The sequence below is a fragment of the Rhizopus microsporus genome, assembly GCF_002708625.1.
Source record: "Rhizopus microsporus ATCC 52813 unplaced genomic scaffold scaffold_105, whole genome shotgun sequence".
Classification (NCBI taxonomy): Eukaryota; Fungi; Mucoromycota; class Mucoromycetes; order Mucorales; family Rhizopodaceae; genus Rhizopus; species Rhizopus microsporus.
Genome location: NW_019672020.1, coordinates 1 through 1,525, shown reverse-complemented (window position 1 = coordinate 1,525; position 1,525 = coordinate 1). Strand labels below are relative to the sequence as shown.

Sequence of the window (1,525 nt, the reverse complement as noted above, 5' to 3'; positions counted from 1 at the left end):
CTTAAATAATGATCCGCACAGTTGTTTCAAAGTAACAAGCTGAAGTCGAATAATTGCCAGTTATTGTTTCATATGTGGTTAATAGTTGATCCACTAAGTATGAATACAACACCACCTTCTAAATTTAGATAGCTTGTACCATGTCAAAACACAACTATTGTTTACTTTTTGCATTTTCTTCATGAAAAGCATAGATAACTGAGCAGTTTAAAATGGTTATATACTTTAATTTTTATGCTGGATGTAGCTGTTGCGTTAGTTTCTGAAGAAAAATAGATTTTTATAGTGTATATTAAATTTTTATGCTAAAAAATTAAAATCAAGAAAAAAGAAAAGATATCAAACAAACTCTAAGCTTTTTTATATGCACTTGTAGATATTTATCTGAGGTATCGTTTAAGCTTTTTCTGGCGCTTTTTCATAAAGAATTGATAGAGTTATTCACGTTCAAAGTTCGATCCCGAAAACACTCAACAAGGTCCAGTGTAGAGAATTTTACGGCGAACCAACTAAACAATTGTAACCCGTAACAAAACGTAGAGGCGTTCTTAGTTTAATGGTAGAATTTCACCCTTCCAAGGTGAAGGCCGGGGTTCGATTCCCCGAGGACGCAATTCATTTCTTTTGTATGTTGTCATTGTAATATCTTTTGATTCTATCGTATATTTTGTACAACTTATTTCAATTTTAGCCAAGTTACGCTGTTGATCCTTTTTAGTAGTTATACTGTAACAATAGCGGAGTTGAAACGGATGAACTTCGTGACCCTCACGAACTTCATGAGGCAGACGAACTTCACGACTTGTATGAAGTTCATGTTCCTCATGAAGTTCAAACAAATGAATTATAAATTATTTTAGTATAAATACATTCAATATTTTTAAATAAAAAAAGTTAGTTATCTGTTAGTTAACTGTTAGTTATCAACTTTTACTTTCTAATACATTTTGTATTTTAGAGTATCTTTTTATTACTCTTCTATACTTTTACTTTTCTTTTAACACTCTTAACTACCGATACGCTTATCCTGAAGCCTCGTATCAGTAGAATTCACTTTTATCTTTACTTTTATTTTTATATAACTCAAGTTATCTCTTTTGATCTATTAAGATCTGGTGGTCACGCGACAAAAACTCTTATATAACTCAAATTACATTCAAGCCTTTACCCAAACCTAACCTTTTTACAATACATGTCAATTACAAGAAATGACTCATCATAAGCACTCAAGTATATAACCTCATGATGACTCAGAAAACATAATAATTAGTATTAAGAAGAACACTTGTAAAAGAATATAAATAGAGATTGATTTCAATGAAAATAAAGAGAGGATAAATTTAACAAAAAAAAACACTTATACATTTTATATTATTCCTATTTAAGAAATCTATAACAGGCACGACAATTCTATTTTTGGTATTGTAACTACTGTAGCACAGTTTTCAAAAAAAAAACCTTAAATATCAAAACTCTAATTACTTTTTATCAAGTATAAAAGAGCAATGCTTTTGCAAAAAGGAGG

The 1,525-nt window shown here is 29.8% G+C and overlaps 1 protein-coding gene and 1 non-coding gene across 2 annotated transcripts; both read left to right on the top strand.

Moving 5' to 3' along the window:
• Positions 1-542: 542 nt before the first annotated feature.
• On the top strand, positions 543-613 carry RHIMIDRAFT_t72. The gene has a single exon. It is a non-coding gene; the product is annotated as a tRNA-Gly (tRNA).
• On the top strand, positions 557-850 carry RHIMIDRAFT_242973 (uncharacterized protein; the record flags this gene model as incomplete). Its single annotated transcript, XM_023609876.1, has 2 exons — positions 557-639; positions 739-850. 2 exons carry the CDS (start codon positions 557-559, stop codon positions 848-850), a joined length of 195 nt encoding a protein of 64 aa, XP_023460879.1.
• Positions 851-1,525: the final 675 nt, after the last annotated feature.